Genomic DNA, 26160 nt, shown 5'->3' on the forward strand with positions numbered 1-26160 from the left:
TACTTGCACGTTGTTTATAGGCTCTCTGCAAGAAGAAAAATATGGCTCTTTTTGCCTGACCCTGCAGGCAGTCAGACCTTATGATTGTCTTCCCTTGTTCCCTAAAAATCGCTGTTATTCTGTTCTTTTTCAGGGTGCACTGATTTCATATTGTTCAAACATACATGTTTTATAATTAATTTGTACAGTTAACACAATTGTTACAGTGGTCCTGAGGTGATGTACATCCTCAACTTACAAAGATAACAGAATTAAGAGATTACAGGCATAAGAAATTACAGAAGTATTATTTGGGAACTGATAAATGTTCATATTAAAATGAAATCTTCACAATTTATGTTCCTCTGCCGCAGCTCCAGCTGGTCCCTCCATTCGGGGACCCTGACTTCCCGCAACAGAAAAAGAACTTGTTTCACTTTATTATGATCACTATACAAGCTACTAATTCTCCCCACAGCTGTCCAGACTTGGCCTTTCTGCAACATGCTGTTTACAAATGTGTACACTGATTCACCATCCTCTCTGTGGATAAATGTATGAGTCCTCCTAGGATCTGCCCGTTTGTGCATTAGCTGACAATTATTAGGTTGATGCAAAAGTAATTGCTGTTTTTGCCATTATTTTAATGGCAAATTAATACTTGGCCTGCAGAGTGCACAAACTAGATCTTAATCCAAAATATCTTTTGAGACATTCTCTTAAAAAAAAAAAAAGGTGGGCCGGGCGCGGTGGCTCAAGCCTGTAATCCCAGCACTTTGGGAGGCCGAGACGGGCGGATCACGAGGTCAGGAGTTCGAGACCATCCTGGCTAACACGGTGAAACCCCGTCTCTACTAAAAAAATACAAAAAACTAGCCGGGCGAGGTGGCGGGCGCCTGTAGTCCCAGCTACTCGGGAGGCTGAGGCAGGAGAATGGCGGGAACCCGGGAGGCGGAGCTTGCAGTGAGCTGAGATCCGGCCACTGCACTCCAGCCTGGGAGACAGAGCGAGACTCCGTCTCAAAAAAAAAAAAAAAAAAAAAAAAAAAAAAGGCAAAAATTGGCCAAAGGCAAACAAACAAAGATAACAACAACAACAACAAAACCCAATGGTATGATCCTAAACTTAAGTTGACCCAAAATCAGTGCCCCAAATTGGACTCATCACCCCTTTCCTCAAATTTGCTGTCATTTCTGTCTGACATGTGGCAGCGTGATCTTGCCAGCTACCAAAACTAGAAAGCAAAGATGTCGGATGTGTCTCCTCCCCATTCTTCCTCATCTACTCACCAAGTCTTACTGATTTTACCTCCTAAACATTTTTTCTACTAGTGCCACAATTCAAGTTTGTGTCATCTATTACCTGAATCACTGTAACTGCCTCTCAGTTTTTTTCTTCCTCCAGTGTTGACCCCTAAAATCCAGCCTCCATACATCAGCCAGAATAATCAATATGACACATAAACCTGACTCTATAATTTAATCAGTGGTTCCCCATTCACTTTTTGATAAATCTTAATATGTATGACATGTGGGATCTTAATCTGAACTTCTGCTGGCCTTGAACTTTATGATCCATCCAACAACAATGATCCTACTAGTGGTTTCCACATGACCAGTCTCCTCTCTGTCATTGCCCACACCCTGCCTGATGTGTCCTTTCACCATGAGGAAAGTAAGTGAAAGGGCATGGCAAATCACTGCTAGAATTGTATTGTGTGCCCCTCTGTGTTCCCATAACTCCCTGTATCGAACTCTGCTGTGATACTCATCACAATGTATTAGGTTGAAACTGCCAATATTGAATCCTTTCTTATCAAAACAATAACAGTATTATGTGGTCCCACTTAACTATGATACTTACGTTTCTTTCTACTACCCCAAGGGAAACTCCTCGGGGTCAGGACTCTACCTCATTCATTTTTGTGTCAAGGTTTTTCTAAGCTCAGTGAATATGACTTTCACATTAAAATGCTAAAAGAACGAATGGTTTAATGAAATGTAGTTAACTCATTATTTATTTTGCAGCCAGTAAACCGACATCCATGAATAGTTTTTAATGACATGGAAAAAAGCTTAATCTTATATTTTTTTAAAAACCTGATATGGAACACACAGAGATACCGACATTCACAAAGTATTTAAAGTTCATAAATGTAAAAACTAGTATTTTAAGATTTTTATCTTCTTTTACGAAGCTTGCTTTAAATTCAGTTCCAAATAAAAGAAGCTAGTCAAAATACTAAAAGCAAAATGTGCCTGTATACCTGCCAAAAATGTGTTGTTACAATCTTCCCAATTCAAATGGAAAGAATCTCACTACTTTTTAAAAATTATTTTTAATTATTTTCAGCTGTCGATACAATATATTCATATCAATTATTACCTTGCCCTCTTTGTTGCTTTTTCTAGCATGGACTGGAGGAAACAGCTGCCAAATGCAAGGGACTGGGTGCCAAGGTTTATACCTTTGTGGTAGACTGCAGCAACCGAGAAGATATTTACAGCTCTGCAAAGAAGGTGAAATGTTGTGTTTAGTTAGAATCATATCTTGTTAGAGCTAGGAGGTGTTTTGGAAATGATCCAGTCTGTACATGATATAGCTGAAGTAACTGAGAAATGTTATTTGACCAAGGTTATAGAACTAGCTCATAGCAAACCCAAAACTAGAACTGAGAGCTGAAGTTCTCAAATATTAGTATGTTCTGGAATTTTCCAGGGAGTTGTTAAAAAAATATACACTCTTGGGCTCCACTTCCAGAGGTTTTCTTTCAGTAGTTTGAGGGCAGGGCCTCAAATGCACCCTATCCACCCTGCATCCCATGCACCTTCACCTCACCCATGATTCTCATATAGGTAACTATCCTTGGATGACACTTGCAGAATCGCTGACAGGATCTTTTGAAGCCCATTCATAGAATTGAGTTAGAAAGTTACAATAAAGCTATTCTTTATCAGTTTTTTAGTGTAGATAGATCTATTTCTTTTCTTTTCTCTTCTTTTTTTTTTTTTTTTTTTGAGATGGGGGTCTCACTTTGTCACCCAGGTTGGAGGGCAGTGGCATGATCTCGTTTCATTGCAACCTCCACCTCCCAGAATCAAGCAATCCTCCCACCTCAACCTCCCAAGTAGCGGGGACCACGGGTGTGTGCCACCACACCCAGCTAATATTTTGTATTTTTGGTAGAAAACGGAGGTTCACCATGTTGCCTAGGCTGATCTCGAACTCCTGAGCTCAGGGGATCCACCCACCACAGCCTCCCAAAGTGCTGGGATTATAGGCATGAGCCACGCTCCCAGCAGATCTATTTCTATAAAGCATTATTTGCCTCTTCTAGATACAATTGAGAGGTGCTATGTATAATGGGGTTTCACTCTGAACGCATTCTCACTTGTACTTGTTAACTAAATACCTTAATGGGAGCAAGGTCATCAGAATTACCTGGGCTGATTCTTTAAAATACACATTCCTGGACCTTACCCCTGGATATTCTAATTCAGTGCAGTACAAAGAGTCTGATTCAGCCAGACGTGAGAACCTCTTTGTTTATGGAATTTTAGATTTGAGTTCTTTTTTTTTTGAAATGGAGTCTCGCTCTGTCGCCCAGGCTGGAGTGCGGTGGCGTGATCCCAGCTCACTTCAAGCTCCGCCTCGCGGGTTCACAAGAAATTCTCCTGTCTCAGCCTCCCGAGTAGCTGTGATTACAGGCACATGCCATCGTGCCCAGCTAATTTTTATATTTTTGTAAAGATGGGGTTTCACTATGTTGGCCAGGCTGGTCTGGTCTCGAACTCCTGACCTCAAGTGATCCACCCTCTGGCCTCCCAAAGTGCTAGGATTACAGGCATGAGCCACCACACCTGGCCTGAGTTCTTTTTCTTTTTTTTTTTTTTTTTAGACAGAGTCTAGCTCTAGCTCTGTTGCCCAGGCTGGAGTGCAATGGCTCAATCTCAGCTCACTGCAAGCTCCATCTCCCAGATTCACCCCATTCTCCTGCCTCAGCCTCCCGAGTAGCTGGGATTACAGGCGCCCATCACCATTCCTGGCTAATTTTTTTGTATTTTTAGTAGAGATGGGATTTCACCGTGTTAACCAGGATGGTCTTGATCTCCTGACCTTGTGATCCACTCACCTTGGCCTCCAAAAGTGCTGGGATTACAGGCGTGAGCCACTGTACCTGGCCCATTTTCAGGTATTTTGAAGTAGCTATTTTGATGTGGCCATTTTAGTATCAGAACTTTTTTTCTTTTGGAGACAGTCTTGCTCTCTTGCCCAGGCTGGAGTGTAGTGGTATAATCTTGGCTCACTGCAACCTCCTCCTCCTGGGTTCAAGCAATTCTCCTGCCTCAGCCTCTTGAGTAGCTGAGATTACAGGCACCTGCCACAATGCATGGCTAATTTTTGTATTTTTAGTAGAGAGGGGGTTTTACCGCCAGGCTGGTCTGGAACTTCTGACCTCAGGTGATCCACCCACCTTGGCCTCCCAAAGTGCTGGGATTACAGGCATGAGCCACTGCGCCCGGCCTATCAGAACATTTTTATGCCACCAAAAGAATTAAATTCTCAGCTTGCTTTCATTATTAAGAAATATACAAATCCCAGCGCTTTGGGAGGCCAAGGAGGGCAGGTCACCTGAAGTCAGGAGTCCAAGACCAACCTGGCCAACATGATGAAACCCTGTCTCTATAAAAATACAAAAATTAGCTGGGCATGATGGCAGGTGCCTGTAATCCCAGCTACTTTGGAGGTTGAAGTGGGAGAATCACTTAAACCTGGGGGACGGAGGTTGTAGTGAGCTGAGATCGCACCACTGCACTCCAGCCTGGATGACAGAGCAAGATCTCAAAAAAAAAAAAAAATATATATATATATATATATATATACACACAGACACACACACACACACACACATATATATACACACACACATACATATATATACACACAAAACATGTTCTCTCTTATTTGGGATAGCTAAAAATTAAAATAATTGAACCCTTGGAGATAGAGAGTAGAAGGATGCTTACCAGAGGCTGGGAAGGGTAGAGATGGTATAGGGAAGAAGTAGTGATGGTTAATGGATACCAAAAAATAGAACAAATAGGCTACTCTGGTTGCACTGCCTGTGAGTTAGCCCTGCTCTGCAAGGAGCAGCCATAAAGAATCTTTTGTTAGTAAAAAAAATTAATAATAATAATTTAATTGTACATTTTAAAATAACTAAAAGAGTATAATTGTATTGTTTGTAACGCAAAGGATAAATGCTTGAGGGGATGGATACCTGATTTACCCTGATGTGATAATTATGTACTGAATGCCTGTATCAAAATGTCTCATGTAACCCTGAATATATACACTACTATGTACCCACAAAAATTTAAAAACAAAATTAATACAAAAAAAAAAGAAATACAAAACAGACATTCATATCCTGGGGAGATAATAGGCAATGATGAAGAAAGGGTCACGAGTGTCTGGGAAAATCCTTTGATAATATATAGGTATAAATGGTGTTGATCAGGGCTCAAAAAACTTAGCTTGACACTTCACTAATGTAAATATAATCTGATGAAATTAAATTCTGACTGAATATAGATGTGAGGCACCATGCCCAGCCTACAAATAGTCTTTACAAATAGTCTTTACAATCCAGTGGATGCCTTCTATTGCTCTTAGCAGCTAGCCTTGTTCTTTTGTTTATATTTTCTCAACTGAAATCATTTCACCAATGATAGCTGCAACAACCTTTGAAATCTGGCCATAAGGGTTTACATAAGCCCTTCCACATAACCATTTTAATTTCTCAAATGCTCTTTCTTCTGGATCAATACCAAAATAGAATTTTCAAGAGAAAACACACATACCACGCATATATACTAGAAAAACACACTTATGTATTTTTATATTATTTACCTCATTTATATTTCTATATTTTGTTGTTTTGTTTTGTTTTTTGGGTTTTTTTTTTTTTTTTTTGAGACGAAATCTCGCTCTGTCACCCAGGCTGGAGTGCAGTGGCACCATCTCGGCTCACTGCAACCTCCACCTCCTGGGTTCAAGCGATTCTCCTGCCTCAGCCTCTTGAGTAGCTGGGATTACAGGCGTGCACCACCATGCCCACCTAATTTTTGTATTTTTAGTAGAGATAGGGTTTCACCATGTGTTTCAGGCTGGTCTCCAATTCCTGACCTCAAATGCCTGCCTCGGCCTCCCAAATGCTGGGATTAGAGGCGTGAGCCACCTCAGTTGGCCAATATTTCTATATTAAGTGCCCTCATAGACACCCGAGCAGGTCAAGAAGCGAACCTTAAATCGCGTTACTTGTAGACAAGTATAAATGATTTTAAAATAATGATGATAGTAATAGCAGTTTACTGTGTGTATTAGATACAGTGTTAACTCCTTTACATGCATTATTTCATTTGTTGCCACAATGACTCACAAGGAACTTGTATTAGTATCTCTATTTTACAGAGGAAGAATTGAAGTTTTAAGAGGTTAGGTAACTTGGTCAAGGTCCAACAGATAGTGAGTGGCAGAGCCAAAACTCAAGGTCCAAGAAAACTACTCTTCACCCTTAAGCCTACTGCCACCTAATGGAGAGCGATTGAACAATAGAACAGAAAATAAATAGAAATAAAGAAATAGAAAATGTGGCCAGCCTAATAGTGTAATCAGTTTTCCACAATTCTTCATAGTAGTCCCTGATTTTGCCACATTCATTTAACTTTTATTTTTTGAAACAGAGTTTTGCTCTTGTTGCCCAGGCCAGAGTGCAATGGCGCTATCTCAGCTCACCACAACTTCTGCCTCTCGGGTTCAAGTGATTCTCCTGCCTCAGCCTCCCGAGTAGCTGGGATTATAGGTGCCTGCCACCATGCCCAGCTAATTTTGTACTTTTAGTAGAGACAGGATTTCTCCATGTTGGTCATGCTGGTCTCGAACTCCCGACCTCAGGTGATCCACCTGCCTCAGCCTCCCAAAGTGCTGGGATTACAGGCGTGAGCCACCACACCCGGCCTAATTTAACTTTTTTTGCTTACCTTTTGAAGTAATGTTTTAAAAAAAATGCTACTTAGCCAAATGCCTCTTGAGCTATAGTCAATAGAACAAAGTCAAGAGACTAAATTGCAAAAGAAAATTTCCACCTGATACACTTGAAGATATATCTATTTTGGACATAAGTGTGTAAAATAAAAAGAATTTTTTCCCCTGTTGACACATGGATTACAAAATCACTTTTATCCAGATCTAGCAGAAAAATACATACTCCTTTAATTGTCATTGCATACAAGACCGGGAATGGTGACTCATGCCTGTTATCCCAGCACTTTGGGAGGCTGAGGTGGGCAGATCACTTGAGATCAGGAGTTCGAGACTAGCCTAGCCAACACGATGAAATCCAATCTCTACTAAAAATACAAAAATTAGCCAGGTGTGGCGTGGTGGCATGCATCTTCAGTTCCTGCTATTCCGGAGACTGAGGCAGGAGAACTGCTTGAACCCGGGAGGTGGAGGTTGCAGTGAGCCAAGATTTTGGCCACTATACTGCACCCTGGGCAACAGAGCAGGAATCTGTCTTTAAAAAAAAAAAAAAAAAAAAAAAAAAAGCCATTGTGTATAAACTTACCCTCATACCTCTTAATTAATTTACTTTTCTTATTTTATTTTTTGAAGGTGAAGGCAGAAATTGGAGATGTTAGTATTTTAGTAAATAATGCTGGTGTAGTCTATACATCAGATTTATTTGCTACACAAGATGCTCAGATTGAAAAGACTTTTGAAGTTAATATACTTGCACATTTCTGGGTGAGTATGGTTTCTTTTACAAAAATATTCCTTTTGAAAATCCCAGAGATTAAAGTGGGGCTTTCAGCAGACATAAGGAAGTATTAAATCAATGCTAAAGTTTTCTCCAGGCACCAGGAATAACATTATACAAAGAGATCATTTTTCATGCTATCACCAAATTCTATCATTCTTCCTCACTTACAATATTAATAACAATAATAAATTAATAAGAAATGTCAGGTATTGTATAGGTTTTAATTCTAAGCTAGGTTCTCACATTTCTGTGTGATCCTATTTAGAGATAAAGAAAGGAGTTGAGGACCATCTGAGTCATCGTCTGTGATTTTATAAAGGTGAATCCAGTTTGCTTTTAGATTGTCCTTTTTCTTTTTTAGACAGGGTCTCACTCTGTTGCCAAGGCTGGAGTACAGTGATGCGATCTCATCTCACTGCAGCCCCAACTTCCCAGGCTCAAGTGATCCTCCCACCTCAGCACCCCCAAGTAGCTAGGACTATAGGCATTAACACGCCCAGCTAATTTTTGTATTTTTAGTAGAGATGGGGTTTTACAATGTTGCCCAGGCTGGTGTTGAACTCCTGGACTCAAGTGATCCACCTGCCTCGGCCTCCCAAAGTGCTTGGATTACAGCATGAGCCACTCCCCCTGGCTTTCAGATTTGCATTAGGCTCAGGCCTCATGTTATTTCCTGGCCCTAAAATTGCAAATCTTATTGTGAACCTCACCATGGAAGGTCTTAAGTTATATATATGTACATATGCTGTGTGTGTTTCTGAAGTCTTCAAATATTGCCCAAATAGCCAGTTCTTAAAAAGGCCCCTCAAAGATTTCTTGGATGAGAGTTTGGGATGACTGATCTCAAAAGAATATTGGGGTTGATAAAAATGCAGTATTATTGTATGTTAATATTCCCAAGTTTTTGACATATATCTTTATGTTTTTGTGTTTGTTCAAATAAAGGTTACTGTCTCTTTTTTTGTTGTTGTTGTTTTCAGACAGGGTCTCTCTGTGTTGCCCAGCCTGGAGTGCGGTGACATGATTTTGGCTCACTGCAGCCTCAGCTTCCTGGGCTCAAATGATCTTCCCACCTTAGCCTCCCTAGTAGCTGGGACTACAGGCGTACACCACCATGCCCGGCAAGTTTTTGTGTTGTGCAGGCTGATCTTGAGCTCCTGGGCTCAAGCAATCCTTCTGCCTCAGCCTCCCAAAGTGCTGGGATTACAGGTGTGAGCCACTGCACTTGGCTGGGTATTATCTTGTTTGTTTCTTCATCCCAAGCATCAATAACAAGAGGTAGAGGGCTAGGGAACATAAAAATTTAGAAATTTTTTTTTTTTTTTTTTTTTTTTTAGACAGAGTCTCACTCTGTCGCCCAGGCCGGAGTGCAGTGGCGTGATCTCGGCTCATTGCAACCTCCGCCTCCCAGGTTCAAGTGATTCTCCTGCATCAGCCTCCCCAGTAGCTGGGATTACAGGCACCTGCCACTATGCCCAGCTAATTTTTGCATTTTTAGTAGAGATGGGGTTTCACCATGTTGGCCAGGCTGGTCTTGAACTCCTGACCTCAAGTGATCTGCCCGACTTGGCTTCCCAAAGTGCTGGAATTATAGGCATGAGCCACCACACCTGGCTGAATTTAGCAATTTAAATGAGATGGATTCTCAAAGCTTTCAGTAGCCATTGTTTTGCTCAGGTTTTCTAATGTGGGCATCATATCCAGTCCCCTTATTGTTGCTGCATTTGTCATTTAGTTTATGTTTTTTTCATTTATGCTAGGATTCATGTTAAAAAATATACTTCTGTTTCAAAGTATTCCCAAGGGGTCTGTGAGTCTGAAATACAGTATTTTTTTTTTCTCTTTTAATAAAAACTATTTGTAGACTACAAAGGCATTTCTTCCTGCAATGATGAAGAATAACCATGGCCATGTTGTCACTGTGGCTTCGGCAGCTGGACATATTTCGGTCCCCTTCTTACTGGCTTACTGGTATGTGAACATGTGTTTCCTTCATTGGTTCTTATGCTTACCTTGTGTGTGAGATTTCTTACCCTGTCTAATGAGAACTCTTTGTATAATCATAGTAGACTTGAAATTGTCCAGTCTATTATTGGGAGTTGTCAAAAAACAAGCAGAAAGAGTTGCACAAAGTCTCTTGTCTAACAACATTATCAGCCATTAATCCCCTTCTAGAAGACCCTGCTGGAGGTGGCAGCCAGAAATTTATTCAGTTATGAGCCAACCACTTTTAAAACATTTCTCGTCTCTTTTAACAGCAAGAAATTACAAAACAAGAACAATAATTAGTATTATTAACAATTGTAACAAAATTTAATAATTTTTAATATTAATAAAAATGGATAAATTTTTGCAGAAATGAAATCAGAGTGAGAGAAAGAGAATATTAGGCATAGTTGGGTGATTTTTTTTTTTTTTTTTTTTTTTGAGACGGACTCTCACTCTGTCTCCCAGGCTGGAGTGCAGTGGTGCAATCTCGGCTCACTGCAAGCTCCGCCTCCCCGGTTCACGCCATTCTCCTGCCTCAGCCTCCCGAGTAGCTGGGACTACAGACGCCCGCCAACATGCTCCGCTACTTTTTTTGTATTTTTATAGAGACCGCGTTTTACTGTGTTAGCCAGGATGGTCTGGATCTCCTGACCTCGTGATCCACCCACCTTGGCCTCCCAAAGTGCTGGGATTACAGGCGTGAGCCACCGCGCCTGGCCCAGTGATTTGTTTCTATACAACTTGCATTTGCAAGGATATATAACAAACTGTTTTACTCTAATCACATCTAAAAAGTGGTTATTCTTAGGTAATGACAAGACAAGTAATTAAGTGATCTTTATTTTGTTCTTTTTGCTCATCTATATTTTCTTTCTTCCTTCCTTTCTTCTTTCTCTTTCTTTTTTTTTTCTGAACATATATTTTCAAATATTAGTTTTCTAATAGTGGGATTTTAAACATTGAAAGAATCCAAACAAGGGAATTGGTTTTTAAAAAAATTTTCATGATTATCCGTTTAAAAAACATGCTCTTGTAATAACTGAAAACTTGAAATAGCAGTTCACAGTGACCCTATACTTCACTGGGGAGATCAGTGAGGCCACTGTATCTAGGATGATTCTACTGGTTACACACACCTTACTAATTCTTGGCTGTATTTTATGTTTTATTGAACACTTATTGTATGTTTAAGCAAATAATAACTTTTAAAATGTTGAATGTGTAAATATATATGCATATATAATGTAATGCTCAAATTTGTTTTCTCCTTTCGAATTAAATATCTAAATTCTAAAAACATGGATATAGTTGTATATGTAGCTATAGATATGTATACAAATATGTAGACACAGGCATAGGTGGGTAATTTGTTTTTATTCAACTTGCATTTGCAAGGATATATAACAAACTGTTTAATCACACCTAAAAAGTGGTTATTCTTAGGTAATGGCAAAACAAGTAATTAAGTGATTTTTATTCTTTTCCTTTTGCTTATCTATATTTCTTTCCTTCCTTCCTTTCTTTCCTTCTTTCTCTTTCTTTTCTTTCTGAACATGTATTTTCATACATTAGTTTTCTAATAGTTTTTAAAATAAATATAGACTTGGGATCGGGCATGGTGACTCATGCCCATAATCCCAGCATTTTGGGGGGCCAAGAAGGGTAGATCACCTGGGGTCAGGAGTTTGAGAGCAGCCTGGCCAACGTGGTGAAACCCCCATCTACCCCCATCTCTACCAAAAAATACAAAAATTAGCTGGGTGTTTTGACATACACCTGTAGTCCCAGCTACTCGGGAGGCTGAGGCAGGAGAACTGCTTGAACCTGGGAGGCAGAGATTGCAGTGAGCTGAGATCGTGCCATTGCACTCCTGCCTGGGTGATAGAGTGAGACTCGGTCTCAAAAATAAATAAACAAATAATAAATATAGATTTGGACTGAATTTTCAGAAAAAAAAAAAGATGAAATAACTGGTGAAGCAGTCACAGAACAGACCTATGGTGTCAAGATTGTCTATTGTCTCTTTTAGAGCCAGTTTAAGTTAGGTGATTACCACCGGCTATCAAGGGCTAATAAAATACGACATTTATTTCAATTCCGTGATGAAAGATAGTTACAGGTGCTGTCACCCTCCCTCAATCCCAGCCCCTGCAACTACTACACAACACCCTCCCAGCTCACCCCCAGCCGCTTATCTTAGTTACCAGGCACTGAGATAGGCAAAGAGGATCAGAGAACCCTGCAGGGCAGTGAGCTCTGTCATGCTTCTTCTTCTGTTTGCATAATAAACACTATAACTCTTTGGGTTCAGCCTTCATTCTGTTTAACTGTGCGTTTCACATTGCAAACCAAGGGAAAAATGTGCTTTTTGTGAGAAAGAAATTTATCTTCGTGATTAGTGGTGATGTTTTCGGCAGAAATAAAGGTTTTCATAAGGTACTGTCAAAGCAGGGATGCCACACACAGTTGTGCAGATTGTGCACTACACGATTCTACCATGCCGTATTCATGTTGGGGTCCTTCAGACTTGAAGGATTTTTCCAACGGATGGAAGTAAAATTGCTTGAGGAGCGAAGTGGCTTTTTTCTTTTTTAAACAGTTTCACGCTGTTGCCAGGCTTGAGTGCAGTGGCGCGATCTTGGCTCACTGCAACCTCCGCCTCCCAGGTTCAAGCAATTCTCCTGTCTCAGCCTCCCGAGTAGCTGGGACTACAGGCGCCCACCACCACGCCTGGCTAATTTTTCTTTTTTTTTTTTTTTTGTATTTTTAGTAGAGACAGGGTTTCACTGTGTTAGCCAGGATGGTCTGGATCTCCTGACCTCGTTATCCACCCACCTTGGCCTCCCAAAGTGCTGGGATTACAGGCGTGAGCCACCTTGCCCAGCCGAGAAGTGGCTTTTAAGAAACCACACAAGGGTGCCATTTGGGCTAACATGCAGGGTGGCAACCACAAAAGCAGTTTGTACACTTCCAGCTTTGTGACAGAGCTGTGCTTTGGTAGCCCTTAGAGAATTCCTCTTCAGAATCCTCAGCTATCACTGACCTGAATTATTGCAATCTGTGATCCTTACTGACCACAGTTTTCTTCAACTCTGTCAGCTCTGGTTTTTGCTCAGCATCTAATCAATGATAGGACTTTTACAGAGATGTGCTAAAGATTACTGCCAGCAGAAAGCAATGTTTATCAGATACTGTTACTAACAATTGGGCAATTAAACTGAGACACTGCTTTTTAAAACATTTAAACATTTTTGATTGACACATGACGTACATTTATAAGAATGAAGAAATTGGCCAGGCGCGGTGTCTCACGCCTGTAATCCCAGCACTTTGGGAGGCCGAGGCGGGCGGATCACGAGGTCAGGAGATCCAGACCATCCTGGCTAACATGATGAAACCCCATCTCTACTAAAAACACAAAAAATTAGCCAGGCATGGTGGCAGGCACCTGTAGTCCCAGCTACTTGGGAGGCTGAGGCAGGAGAATAGCGTGAACCCCAGAGGCAGAGCTGGCAGTGAGCCGAGATCGCGCCACTGCACTCCAGCCTGGGCGACAGAGTGAGACTCTGTCTCAAAAAAAAAAAAAAAAAAAAAAGAGTGAAGAAATCATAAGTCTGCAGCTCAATGAGTTACTACAAAGTGGATACATCCATTTAACTACCATGCAGGTCAAAAAATTAGAACATTACAGGACCCCAGAACCCCCTCTTGAAACCCTTCCCAACCACCAATCTCTCCTTCCTTCCCAAAGGTAACCACCATGTTAACTTATAACACCTTAGATTAATTTTGCCTATTTTTGATCTTTATGTCCATGGAATCACAATATATTTGTGAGATTTAGCCATGTTGTGGTTAGTAGCTATAGTGTGATCATTTTCATGGCTGCATAGTGTTGTATCATGTGACCAATTTATTTGTCCATTCTATTATTTATGAACATTTGGGTTGTTTCCAGTAAAAATATTATTTCTGAATGGCATTATGAATGTTGACTCAATCACTCACCAGCTGTGTGACCTTAGACAAGTTACTCTACTCTGTGCTTCATTTGCCTCATCTGTAAAATAGGTTAATAATAATATCTAGGCCAGGTGCGGTGGCTCACGCCTGTAATGCCAGCACTTTGGGAGACTGAGGCGAGCGGATCACACGGTCAAGCGATTGAGACCATCCTGGCCAACATAGTGAAACCTCGTCTCTACTAAAAAATACAAAAAAGATTAGCCAGGCATGGTGGTGCATGCCTGTAGTCCCAGCTACTCGGGAGGCTGAGGCAGGGGAATCGCTAGAACCCAGGAGGCAGAGGTTACAGTAGGCTGAGATCGCACCACTGCACTCCAGCCTGGCGACAGAGCGAGACTTTGTCTCACAAAAATAAATAAATAAATAAATAATATCTAACTTATTAGAATGATGTAAGGTTTAAATCATACACTGTATTGGACTTAGCATAAAATCTGAAATCTTGCAAGTGTTCAATAACAGGAGGTTGCCTGTTGGTATTACGTTTCAATTCCACTTCCTGATATTCACACAAAACAGAGAGGTCCCACCTCTAATTTTAGCTTCCAGATTGCTTTACCCCAATGGAATTCATCATATATGCTCTGACGCCTAATTGTTGGGATGAAATGAGAGGGAAAATAAGATTATTGATTATTTTCCCCGTAATTCAGCCCTCACATATCACTGTCCTGAGTTACTACAGCCACAGAAAATAATCTATTCTAGCTGTAGTCGCCTATCTTAGGAAAAAATATTTTAATTTCTTTTTAGAGTTATAGTTCAGTAGTTTTAATGATTATTATGAAGAATGCAAGATAAAAGAACTGCATGTATGGTGGGGGAGGGTGAATCTTTTGATTCTATTCTAAGATTTTTTTTGCTGCTTGCTAAGTAATTTGTTCACAAGTATTTTGATTTTTAAAAGAAAACAGTTAGCTGGCTAATATATTCTGTCAACCCAAATAGCCAGTTTATAAACATGAAAAGTTACCAGTATGGAAATGCTCAGCAAAACTGAGTCCTGAACCTTAGCTTGTAATAAAATGTTATTTAAAAGAATAATTTGGGCCCAGGCATGGTGGCTCACACCTGTAATCCCCCAGGCTTTGGGAGGCCAAAGCAGGAGGATCGCTTGAGCTCAAGAGTTCAAGACTAGCTTGGGTAACATAGCGAGATCTCATCTCTACAAAAAATATTTTAAATTAGCTAAGTGTGGTGGTGCGTGCTTGTAGTCCCAGCTACGCAGGAGGCTGAGGTGGGAGGATAGCTTGAGCCCAGGAATTGAAGGCAGCGGTGAGCCATGATTTCTCCACTGCACTCCAGCCTGGGCAACAAAGTAAGACCTCAACACAAAAAGAAAAAGAAAAAAGAAGAATTTGGAATAAGAAACACTAACTCAGACTATTTTTTTCAGCCCTCCAAGACATCTGAATAATTTAGACTATTTCTAATATGAAGGAATTTGATGTAATATTACAAAGTACAGGGGGCAAAAATCTACTCACTTTTAGCTTTCATATATACATATACGTCTTTCTATATATAGGTTCACCCTAAAGTTTAACAATATGTTATTCCTTTTACACACTCGAGAGCATTAACTCTGAGTTTCAATATATTCTTGCATTTTTGGTCACTTGAGTAAAATCAGAAAATACAGTTTAGTAAAAGAAAAAACTAAATTTATGGATAGTCTCACCATGCAGAAATGTTACCGGAAAGGAGTTCCGATCCAGACCCCAAGAGAGGGTTCTTGGATCTCACGCAAGAAAGAATTCAGGGTGAGTCCACAGTGCAAAGTGAAAGCAAGTTTATTAAGAAAGTAAAGAAATAAAAGAATGGCTACTCCATAGACAGAGCAGCCCTGAGGGCCGCTGGTTGCCCATTTTTATGGTTATTTCTTGTTGATATGCTAAACAAGGGGTTCATTATTCATGCCTCCCCTTTTTAGACCATATAGGGTAACCTCCTGATGTTGCCATGGCATTTGTAAACTGTCATGCCCTGGTGGGAGTGTAGCAGTGAGGACGACCAGAGGTCACTCTCGTGGCCATTTTGGTTTTAGTGGGTTTTGGCCGGTTCCTTTACTGTAACCTGTTTTATCAGCAAGGTCTTTATAACTGTATTTTGTACTGACCTCCTATCTCATCGTGTGACTTAGAATGCATTAACTGTCTGGGAATGCAGTCCAGTAGGTTTCAGCCTCATTTTACCCAGCTCCTATTCAAGATGGAGTTGTTCTGGTTCACATGCCTCTGACATTTCCCCCTTCCCTTTTATAAGAGAACCCTTAATCCTAAGGGTTGCAGAGGGATGAAAATCCATCTTTTGTAACTTCCTCAGGCTGAATGGGGCCATGATATTCCTGCCTAATTATTAGGGCCTCTTGTGTTCAGGGTAGAGGAGCTTAGTCAGAAAGCATCAGTATGGCAAGGGCCATTCATGACTTGAGTTTTGACAAGAGGTGATATCTGGGAGATTAATAAGTATTTAGTTTAAGAAAACATTTAGTAAGCCTGTCCTGTGTTCCTATACAAAGGATATAATAGCAATATATTTCATAAGAGTAAAGCAAAATAAGTAGTTATTCCAAGTAAACTAAATTAGAGGGCTTTCCATGAACTGGGCAACTGTTGAGACGAAGCTGATATGGAGTTGCTAGCTGATTGCAATGTGCCTAGAATTTTACATTACCCATCCCTCTTGTTTCTTCTGAGCAGCAGTTAGAGACTCCTGGTTGGTTTACAGGAATAAACAGGGTTAGCCTAAATTGCAGAAACAAACTTAAAAACAACTGAGACTAGAATTTAATAACAAGTGTACTATAGTTCTTAAAATATAATATTCTCTCTCCAGTTTCCCATTTTTATTTAAGACAAATTATGATAAGACTGATTTGCTTTATTATACTTGGTCTGATTATTTGTATAAAGTGCAGCAAGAATAATTATTTTTCACGTAGGCTTTTTAATTGGCTTTGATAGAACTCTGTTTTGTAAGGAATCTCAGGTAAGACTTTTTAAAGCTGAGCCCTGCCATGGGTTTGTACCCTTCAATACCTATGAGTTGGGTAAAACACTTTTCTTTTGGGGTCCCAAGATAACTTGGGCCTCCTGGACCTGTGAGAAAGTGACATTCTTTACTTACTATAGGTCAGAAACCCTGTACAGGGACTGTGTAGGCAAGGTATGAGGCCAGTTTCCCATAGGGCTTTTATTGGCTTTACAAGTCAAGTTTGATTCCTTGAAGGAAAGCACACCATTTCAGTCAAAGCCTTGGTGAAATAACCAATTTCTCCAATAGTGTCCTGTTACAAAAGAAAACAGATTTTTATTGCACTTATGCAAATAACTATACCATAAGTTAAGAATACTTACAATTAGTTTCCAAATTCTGGAGAAATCAGGTAGAGAGAAACAAATATGTTTCAAATTCTCTTCATAGGAGTATATTTTACTTAATTGCTACAAGCTGTAAATAGCTTAAAAGAAGTTTCCTTGACTTTGAAAAATAAAACAAAGGATCAGCAATATTTTAAGCAAAGTTAAAAAAATTACTTCAGTTTTATATTGGTTCAGTTAATTCAGTTAACTCCTGTTCTACTTGTTATTCATTAATATTCCAGCTTTTTATGAGAGTTTTGAAAGTTGTTTTCTTTATTTTAATGTTACAATTTCTAAAGTTATTAGAAACCTGCATTTAAGAATACCTGCTAGAGTTCTATAGTTGATTATAAACCACCTTTTAAAGAGGATTAAAACAAGACAACAATTGTCTGTGGATGATAAAAAGCTTTAGGACAGCCGCTATTAAAGCCACAATTGATAAGGAAATTTGGTTACTTTTGTGGCACACAAAATTTTCCATAACAATTATAATTATTAGTAACATACACTAAGTCATATTAGAATTAAAGGAGTTTCTTATAACTTTGGAACATATACCAATAACACATTTATGCAAATATAGTCCAAAGAAAGCAAAACAGTGTTTCACATTTGGTAATGCTTCTTGGATGATTTTTATACCAAATAAGCAAAATTTCACCTTTGCATTAATGTATTATTAATGTTAAACCCAATTTTTAATAAAACCTTAGAGACATATTAACCCAATTTTAATGTTTAATCATAAGGTAAGATTTTTATAAACCTTTATAACTCTTTACATTTTTTTGTGAAAGAGCAGATAAGTCCTTTAAGAAAAACCTGTTATGCTTTCCTTCCAATGTTTAGTTTATGGAAAAACTGAATGATACCCCTTTAACTTTAGCCAATATGTTCATACACAGAATCTCTTACAATTAATTTTTACAAACTTTCCACGAAGGCCAGGCGCAGTGTCTCACACCTATATATCCCGGTACTTTGGGAGGCCAAGGTGGGTGGATCACCTGAGGTCAGGAGTTTGAGACCAGCCTGATCAACATGGAGAAACCCTGTCTCTACTAAAAATACAAAATTAGCCAGGCATGGTAGCACATGCCTGTAATACCAGCTACTTGGGAAGCTGAGACAGAAGAATTGCTTGAACCCGGGAAGCGGAGGTTGTGGTGAGTCAAGATGAAGCCATTGCACTCCTGCCTGGGCAACAAGAGCAAAACTCCATCTAAAAAAAAAAAACCTTCCACAGCTTCTTTAAAAAAAAATTTTTTTTTCACTTAACACAATCCTTTAACACTTTAGGCAGAAAATAATCCACATTCCCATGCCTTCTTATAATTTTTTTTTTCTTTACCAAAAACACATTTCACCTTTTTTATACACTTTGCATGTAAAACTGTTTCTTCAGTCGTCTTAATTACACCAGGCAGGACACACCAGGCAGAAGTGCAGATAAGGGCTGACTCTCCAGCATAGCCAGGGGGTATGGCTAATTCCACATATCCTGGACGCCTTATCTAGAATCTGATGGCTTTAAGGTAGGTAAATAGAACAATTTTCAAAAGTTAAAGAAACAGTTTGACCTTAAAGCATTTAGCACATCTTATATCTGACCTTAATTTAGACCAAATGTCTACATTTTAAAGACATTTTGTTTTTCCAATAAATGTTAAATGTTAAAACTGTCTTTATTTTCAAAAGATTACTAAAGTCACATGAACAAAAAGGCATTAAAGTTTCTATTTTTCTGACAAAATATTTGATTTATGCACGTATTTTTCTAAGTCAATTAATTAGAGCTTTTTAATATATAAACATACACTATAAATAGAAGATTCAGCACTTATGTGGTTTTTCGTTTGCCAGTTTTTTTTTTTTTTTTTTTTGGAGACAGAGCTTTGCTCTTGTCACCCAGGCTGGAGTGCTGTGGCATGATCTTGGCTCACTGCAATCTCTGCCTCCCAGGTTCAAGTGATTCTCCTGTCTCAGCCTCCTGAGTAGCTGGGATTACAGGCGCCCACCACCCCACTCAGCTAATTTTTGTATTTTTAGTAGAGATGGGGTTTCCCCATGTTGGCCAGGCTGTTCTTGAACTCCTGACCTCAAGTGATCCGCCCACCTCGGCCTCCCAAAGTGCTGGGATTACAGGCATGAGCCACCTCGCCCCACCATTTGCCAGTTTCTTAATTGGATGACTGGCTTCAGGGTGGTGCCCTTGGAGGAACAGGGCCGGGAGACCATGCGTTTCTAGGGCTAAATAAGTAGCAAATAAGCAGCTGAAGGCAAAGACAGATCTCCACAATTAAAGGTGCCATTTTATACTGGATCCTGGATCCCCAAAAGGAGGGATATACTACGGAAGAAGACAGTGCAGTGCTTTTACCGACTGTGCATTTCATTACAAGGCAACCCAAAGCCAATCAGCCCATTCTGTAATCAGCCCATCCTCATGAGATCTCATCTCCCAGTGAGGGGGGAGGATGTTGCCTTATCTTCCAAGTGGCCAAGAGCATGCTTCTCTGATCCAAGTGTGCAGAGTCAAGTATACCCTCCATACTACTGTTAACCACCCTTTAAAGTATATTTCCTACCTAGTTATTACACACCAAAACTCTCTCATAATGCAGAGTGATTGCTGATACCCCTAAACTCAAAACCGTCAGATAACACCATGCAAAACAGAGCAGAGCCTTTGATTTTGAGGGGAATCTATCTGCTTTTAATTCTTGGGGTTTCATAAGGAAAACGGAGGGGTTTTTTTTTTCCCCCAAAATGGGGTCTGTGGTACCTCCTTTGTTTTTCCCAAGGAGTCCCAAGCTACCAGAAGTTATCTGCGGGCCTTTCATGTGAGCATTAAGAGTAACAAGACAAAAAAAAAAAAAACAGAAAAATAATTCAGTTGACTGAGAAGAAAAAACCTTTTTCCAGCAAAACAAGTTTCAAGAAGAGAAAAACATAAAGCCCTTTTAAATATATCTATAGCTTGTTCCACTTTTAAGTAAGCTGACTTTTAACCATAATGCTCTTTAAAGAAGAAATCCTTTCAGAGCTCTTATTACCCGACTTTAGCCATGCCAAGCGGCCAGTATTTCCAGCTTCTGAACTTTACCAAAGGTAAACTCCTAGGTGCTTAGAGAAAGGAAAATTGAAGACAGTCCATGGAGGAGAAGAGAATAGACAGGGTCACGCATATATTAAATCGGTAACAACTTACTTCCTAGGTGGGGAATTGAACCTAGACTACCACTGTAAAAGTGCAAAACCTTAGCTACTGAGCTACAGGACTGGACAGTATCAATTTGTTTTCTCAGAAGGAATCTAGATTAGTTAATTTGGAGCTTGCAAAGGCTTTTAACTAATATGATATTCAGAGCTGGCTATGACATGAACTTTAAAATTCTTGTTCCCTGGAAGTACCAAGAGAAGGTACTGCCATGCAGTTAAAAGATCAAACTCCCACGGACATAAAACTTTGGCCTCCCAAGGTGCTGGGATTACAGGCGTGAGCCACTGCACCCGGCCTATCCCCCTAAATCTTAGAAGGGACTCTAACCCTCCTAAGTCAGGCCTCTAACTCGAGTTCAGTCAAGTGTCCTTGCCTTTTATTAAGAAGGACCTGTAACTCACTGTGTCTTAGGAGAGACTGTAACTCCTCCAAGTTGGGCCTCTAACCCAATCCCGTTCTTTACCCAGGTGTCAGCGCACGGGTGTGCGCGGATTGTTTTCCTTTGGGCGGGGGATCTCTTCAGTATCATGCAGTCTATGGTCCGCCAGAAATATGTTATAAGACCCCAACACTTACCCAAAAGTAGCCGTAGGGTCAGGATTTCTGCACTATATATAGCCCCTTCGTGGTTGCCAGAAAGATGTTACCAGAAAGGGATCCCAATCCAGACCCCAAGAGAGGGTTCTTGGATCTCGTGCACGAAGGAATTCAGGGTGAGTCCGCAGTGCAAGGTGAAAGAATGTTTGTTTGTTTGTTTGTTTGTTTATGAGACGGAGCCTCGCTTTGTCGCCCAGGCTGGAGTGCAGTGGCCAATCTCAGCTCACTGCAAGCTCCGCCTCCCAGGTTCACGCCATTCTCCTGCCTCAGCCTCCCAAGTAGCTGGGGCTACAGGTGCCCATCGCCACGTCTGGCTAATTTTTTGTGTTTTTAGTAGAGAAGAGGTTTCACTGTGTTAGCCAGGATGGTCTCGATCTCCTGACCTTGTGATCCGCCCGCCTCAGCCTCCCAAAGTGCTGGGATTACAGGCGTGAGCCACCGCGCTGGGCCGAAAGCAAGTTTGTTAAGAAAGTAAAGGAATAAAAGAATGGCTACTCAGTTAGACAGAGCAGCCCCGAGGGCTGCTGGTTGCCCATTTTTATGGTTATTTTTTGATAATATGCTAAACAAGGTGTGGATTATTCATGCCTCCTCTTTTTACACCATATGGGGTAACTTCCTGATGTTGCCAGGGCATTTGTGAACTGTTATGGCGCTGGCGGGAACGTAGCAGTGAGGACGACCAGAGGTCACTTTTGTGGCCATTTTGATTTTGGTGGGTTTTGGTGGGTTTGGTTTTTGTGGCTCCTTTATTGCAACCTGTTTTATTAGCAAGGTCTCAAAGTCTTTATGACCTGTATTTTGTACTGACCTCCTATCTCATCTTGTGCCTTAGAATGCCTTAACCATCTGGGAACGCAGCCCAGTAGGTTTCAGCCTTATTTTACCCAGCTCCTATTTAAGATGGAGTTGCTCTGGTTTACACGCCTCTGACAAAATAATCATGATATGCATGTTATAATTTTTAAGGATATTTTAAATGCAAACATATAGTTATGCATTGAAAAAATCTATATGTAATTTTGGCTTTTAATTTAAAATAATATTTATATGTTAATAAATATATATTGTGTGCAATATCATTTTCTATTTCTGCATGGGATACCACTGCACATACATGCCACTAGTTCTGCAATTTATTCATTATCATTGATACTTTGTCAGGACTCTTTAAGTTGCAAGGAACTGCCCCAAAGAGAAATTTTTTGGCTCTGTAATTAAAGCCTCAACAGGCTGTCTTCCTCTGATGCCCAGATATCTACCAAAAGTTCCAGGGTTAAATCCTTTAAATTCCAAGTCCAGCAGGAGGAGGAAACAAACATCACTTCAACAATGGCTTCAAAGGTTCTTGTTCTAGAGGTCAGTGACTAGACTAACCCGGAGCCAATCACTGTATGCATTTGGTGACAGTGGTATTACCAGAGCAAGGGGATACAAATGCTGATGGGAAAAAATAACAGCTGCCCACTACAGACGTTTCACATTATTCCCAACTATTTGCTTTAATGAACTGTACCCCATGGACTATCCTTGAACATAAATCTTTGGAGACATGATTGATAATTTCCATGGGATAAACACTGGATCTAAGAGCATGGCATACTTTTAATGAATTTGATACCTTTTGCCAAATTGCCTTCCAGAAAAGGCTACCAGTTAACCTGTGCTTTGAAAAATAGAAAGCTGTGGAAAGAAAGTTTTTATCACTTTTTTAAAAGTTTGACATATATTGAATGAAGACTTAAAAAGAAAAGATTGCTAGATTCAATTCTATGAGGTGAAAAATCTGTATATTGAAAAAAAAGCTCAGATAAAAATTTCTTCATATCCTTATAATTACTGCTAGGCAAGAATTCTGTCTTGTTTTACTTTGCTTTTATATGAATTATTCCTAATGTAAATCATTTTTATATGCCTATATCTACTGGTATTTTTATATTAAGATTTTTCCATGAATGCCCTTTAGCCATTTATCTATTAGAGTACTGTCTTATTCCGTTATAAAAGTTGCCACATATTAACCTTATCTTTGTCTTACATGTTGCAAATGCTTTACCAGTTTGTCACTTGCCTTTTAATTTGCTTGGAGTTCATAAAGTTTAGAGCATATCATATATAAATCTGGTTTATTACCCACCCGTAAAACCTGATTCTACCACTTTGTAGTGTATCTTTAGGCAAGTTTGATAACCCCTGTTTACCTCAGTTTCATCTTTGGTAAATGAGGGTCATAATATATTTTATAGGAGTGTTATGAAGATTCAATGAAATAATTATTTAGAATAGGCCAGGTACTGTGACTCACACTTATAATCCCAGCGCCTCGAGAGACTGAGGCAAGAGTATGACTTGAACCCAGGAGTTTGAGACCAACCTATGCAACATAGCGAGACCCGCATCTCTACAATAAAGTAAAATAATTATTCAAGTGTTGTGGCACATGCCTGTAGTCCCAGCTACTTGGGAGGCTGAGGTGATACATTGCTTGAGCAGAGAAGTTCCTAGGTTGAAGTGAGCTATGATTGCATCACTGCACTCCAGCCTAGGTGACAGAGAAAGACTCCCCAAAAAACTCCAAAATGCATCAGAATAACTAAAGGCAATGTCTAGCACATAGTAATCTATTTTAGATATGACTTTTATTTATATTGTTTTTCAGTATACAGAACCTTTTAATCTCACATAATTTAATTTAGCAATCTTTCTTTTAAGCCTTCTGTATTAGACCACTCTCACCCTGCTATAAATAACTGCCGAAGACTGGGCAATTTATAAAGGAAAGAGGTTCATACATGGCTGGGGAGGCCTCAGGAAACTTACAATTATGGAGGAAGGGGAAGCAGGCATGTCTTACATGGCAGCAGGAGACAGAGAGAGAGAGAGAGAGATTGAGAGATTGAGATTAAGAGCAAGAGATGATCTGCCAAACACTTATAAAACCATCAGATCTTGTGAGAACTCCTTCACTATCATGAGAACAGCATGGGGAAAACTGCCCCCATGATCCAATCACCTCCCACGAATGCCCTCCCTCAACATGTGGCTAATACAATTCGGACTGCAATTGTTGATGAGATTTGGGTGGGGACACAGCCAAACCATATCACCTTCAATATGTGCCTAAGCTTTTTATAAAAAGGTAAGAGAGACATTTTCACAGCTTTCTGTCTCCCAAAGCATAGATTAACTGGCCAGAATTCATAGCTACTTTGTGTAATTGCTAATTCATACAGATTTAACAGAATAAAAGATTATCTGATAATTAATGCCACTGAATTGCACACTTAAAAATGGTTAAAATGACAAATTTTACATGATATATATTATACCACAATTTTTAAAAGTTAATAATATATCAAAAACCATTTAATTGTACATTAAGTGAATGCTTTGTATGATATATGAATTTATATGTCAATAAAGCCCTTTTTTAAAAAAAAAAAAAACCTGAGAAAGTAATGTCTATTTAGAGTAAGTAATTTCACTACTATTTCCAAATGAAAGCGCTGTTACAGTAAGAAACGCTTTGCATTGTGATTCATTCATTTGACAAATATTCATTGAGCACCTAAGAGCCAAGCACTGTGCTAGGCCCTGGAGATTCACTGGTGACCAAAACAGTCATGGAGCTTATAGGAGAGGTGTGGGGGACAGATGTTTTAAAAAACTTAATCTCGCCCAGGCACGGTGACTCATGCCTGTAATCCTAGCACTTTGGGAGGCCGAGGCGGGCGGATCACAATATCAGGAGATCGAGACCATCCTGGTTAACATAGTAAAACCTCATCTCTACTAAAAATACAAAAAAATTAGCCGGGCATGTTGGCGGGGGCGCCCGTAGTCCCTGCTACTTGGGAGGCTGAGGCAGGAGAATGGCGTAAACCCGGGAGGCGGAGCTTGCAGTGAGCCAAGATCATGCTACTGCACTCCAGCCTGGGCGACAGAGTGAGACTCTGTCTCAAAAAAAAAAAAAAAAAATTAATCTCAATTGAGTGTTCAGTTACAAATCTGAGATAGATACTATCATAGAAAACTGAGAATTACTATATAATGAGAAAATAATTTAGACTGGGGGTTAGCAAAGGCCTCTTTGAGGAAGTGAAGCTGTGACTTAAAAGAAGAATAGGATTTATCCAGGAAAAGTTTTCAGCAGATTCTGTGAACATCTTAAAGTAAATGAGGAAGAGCTTATAGTGACCCTGAATTTTGTGGAACAACAAAGAAAACAAATATTCTGCTAATTTTCTTTAAAAGGCCTTTTAAGGAAATGTTCTTATTCCATAAGTGATGCTAAGATGCAGTAAATCTTCTGTGTCAGTGCTTCTTAGACCTTAATGTGCCTACAGATTTACCTGAGAATCTTGTGAGATGTAGGCTCTGATGCAGTCTGTCTGGACTGGGGCCTGAGATTCAGGGAATGCCCACATTGCTCTGCGGAGGACCATGCTGAACTGAGGAAAAAAGGCAGACATTTCAGAATTCTGGAATTATTTTGTAAACGCTCTCTTTATTTTCAGTTCAAGCAAGTTTTCTGCTGTTGGATTTCATAAAGCTTTGACAGATGAGCTGGCTGCCTTGCAAATAACTGGAGTCAAAACCACATGTCTCTGTCCTAATTTTGTAAACACTGGCTTCATCAAAAATCCAAGTACAAGGTAAGTTGAGAAATTGAGACAAAAGGATTGGTGGTTGCCATGAATACCAGCCATTCTGTGGGTTTTCCTAGATGTTTTAATCCCTAAAACACCTGATATTTAATGCTCTTAGTTCATTTTGATTTCAGCTTCCGTAGATTGTGGGAAAACAGGTGTAAAGCCAAAAAGAGAGAAAGCAAGGGAGAGTGACTAAAAAAGTAAATATGAATGACATAGGTAAACTTGCGAACTCTTCCTTTTTTCTTCTCCTGAGTAATGATTCACAGGCATAAATATACAAACATGTCACCAGGTGTGCTTGGGAACTATGTAGGGGCCTCACCCTCAGATATGTTGACTTACTGGGTTTGGTTGGGGTAGGGTAGTGGCAGGAAAGGGGGCCTGGAACTCGACGTTTAAAAAAGGTGATTATCATAGGTGATTCTGATAGAGATAACCCAGGACCACATGTGAAAAACGCTTCCCTTTGGTCATCTAGAGATTAGCCTCCAAAAGGAG

General features: G+C 39.8%; 1 protein-coding gene across 1 annotated transcript in view; it reads left to right on the forward strand.

The window, feature by feature from the left end:
- The window catches only part of LOC105479657 (hydroxysteroid 17-beta dehydrogenase 11), a 70282-nt gene that overhangs the window by 11508 nt on the left and 32614 nt on the right, over window positions 1–26160 (forward strand). Inside the window, exons 2-5 of the mRNA XM_011737749.3 lie at window positions 2391–2498; window positions 7657–7788; window positions 9669–9775; window positions 25525–25662. Coding sequence (XP_011736051.1) covers window positions 2391–2498; window positions 7657–7788; window positions 9669–9775; window positions 25525–25662 — 485 coding nt within the window. The remainder of the gene's footprint in view (window positions 1–2390; window positions 2499–7656; window positions 7789–9668; window positions 9776–25524; window positions 25663–26160) is intronic.

The sequence above is a fragment of the Macaca nemestrina genome, chromosome 3 (assembly GCF_043159975.1).
Source record: "Macaca nemestrina isolate mMacNem1 chromosome 3, mMacNem.hap1, whole genome shotgun sequence".
Taxonomy (NCBI): domain Eukaryota; kingdom Metazoa; phylum Chordata; class Mammalia; order Primates; family Cercopithecidae; genus Macaca; species Macaca nemestrina.